General features: G+C 33.3%; 1 protein-coding gene across 2 annotated transcripts in view; it reads left to right on the forward strand.

Moving 5' to 3' along the window:
- Positions 1-495: 495 nt before the first annotated feature.
- Positions 496-1,387, forward strand: part of LOC114299395 (transmembrane 9 superfamily member 7) — a 4,804-nt gene continuing 3,912 nt past the window's right edge. Inside the window, exon 1 of one of the 2 annotated variants that reach the window (XM_028244118.2) lies at positions 496-735. In XM_028244118.2, coding sequence (XP_028099919.2) covers positions 625-735 — 111 coding nt within the window. In that variant the 5' untranslated portion in view covers positions 496-624. The remainder of the gene's footprint in view (positions 736-1,387) is intronic. The other variant, XM_082925391.1, reaches the window with a different exon arrangement.

Here is a 1,387-nt window from a genome sequence, read left to right on the forward strand (position 1 = left end):
AATTTCACAGGGCAGAGTTTTTATCACTTCCCAAATAGTATTGTTGCGTTTTCGGCCACCTCTGCGTTTTTTCACATTCAACAAAATGTTGTTTTTTACTAATCTTTTCAAAATGACACTTAATAGAATTGAAATCAAGTTTATATAGAATTTTATATATGTAAATAAAAAAGGGCATGCTGATACAATTATGTGAGTGTTTGGGAAGTAGGTTTTTATGTAAGTTTTTTTAGTTATAGGATATTATTGGAGAAATTTTTTTTAATGTTTGGAAAGATAGTTGAGTTTTTTTGTGGTTAGATGTGATGTTTGTGAAAAAAAAAAATGAAATGATTATGGAGTTAGATATAATATTTTGTTTAGATTGATTTTTTTTTTATTTTGCAAAAACTGTCTTTTAGAGAAAAAAAAAAAGAAAAAAAAAAAAAAAACCCAAACCCACGTCTTGCCAAACACCGCCTATTTATTATATAACCCCTAGTAATTAATTATTTTAAATGTTGGCCCGTGTGTAGATAATCTCAGATGGCCTTTCTCTCGATCTTTCTTCGGCTCTTTCCTCTCCACTGAAACACGGAAGCGCGAAGACACACAAACATACACAGACTCTCTCTCTCATCGAAGATGGGGAGTAGCTCAGCTCGGGTGACCACTCTCTTCTTCTCTCTCCTGCTTCTAATCTCATCTGCCCACTCGTTCTATCTTCCCGGTGTCGCTCCTCGCGATTTTCAAAGGGTATGTTCTCTCTCTCTCTCTCTCTCTCTCTCTCTCTCTCTGTTTTCTTCTTTAATTCTTTTGATCTGTTCTTTCAAATGTATTGCTAGACATTGGTCCACCATTTATTCTGAACAAAATTGCTTTTTTTGTGACTTCAAAATTCTGACTTTTGTATTGTAATCGATACAATATTTGGATCTACGGTTTTCAATTTTGATCTCTCATGGCATTTACTTTAGATCTATTGTTTCCACGGCAGCGTGCTTGGATCTAGGGTTTGGGTTTGGGTTTTGCTTGGAAATTCTACTCCTGCTTCCCTGTCAAAATCATTTTACATTTTTACCCATTTGTGGTTTTTCGATGAGATTGAAATACAAAATGTTTGTAATTGCCTACATTTTTCACTTTGATGATATTCGAGTTTTTGATAACTTGGCATTAGCATATATGTATATGTTTTTGTGTATAATATGTTGTTTATTTTCTGTGTTTTGATGAATGATCATTGAGTTGAGGGTCATCAGCTAGTTACCCAGAATTATATGAGAATAGACAATGGATCTTAGGATGGTTTTCATGTTACATAGAAAGCATACAAATTTTTGGTGAGAGATTTCATTAAGATTGTGTTGTTTTGTTTTGTAATGTGTATGCTTGTTAGAGAGAGAAT

The sequence above is a fragment of the Camellia sinensis genome, chromosome 4 (assembly GCF_055761805.1).
Source record: "Camellia sinensis isolate YWXY chromosome 4, ASM5576180v1, whole genome shotgun sequence".
Classification (NCBI taxonomy): Eukaryota; Viridiplantae; Streptophyta; class Magnoliopsida; order Ericales; family Theaceae; genus Camellia; species Camellia sinensis.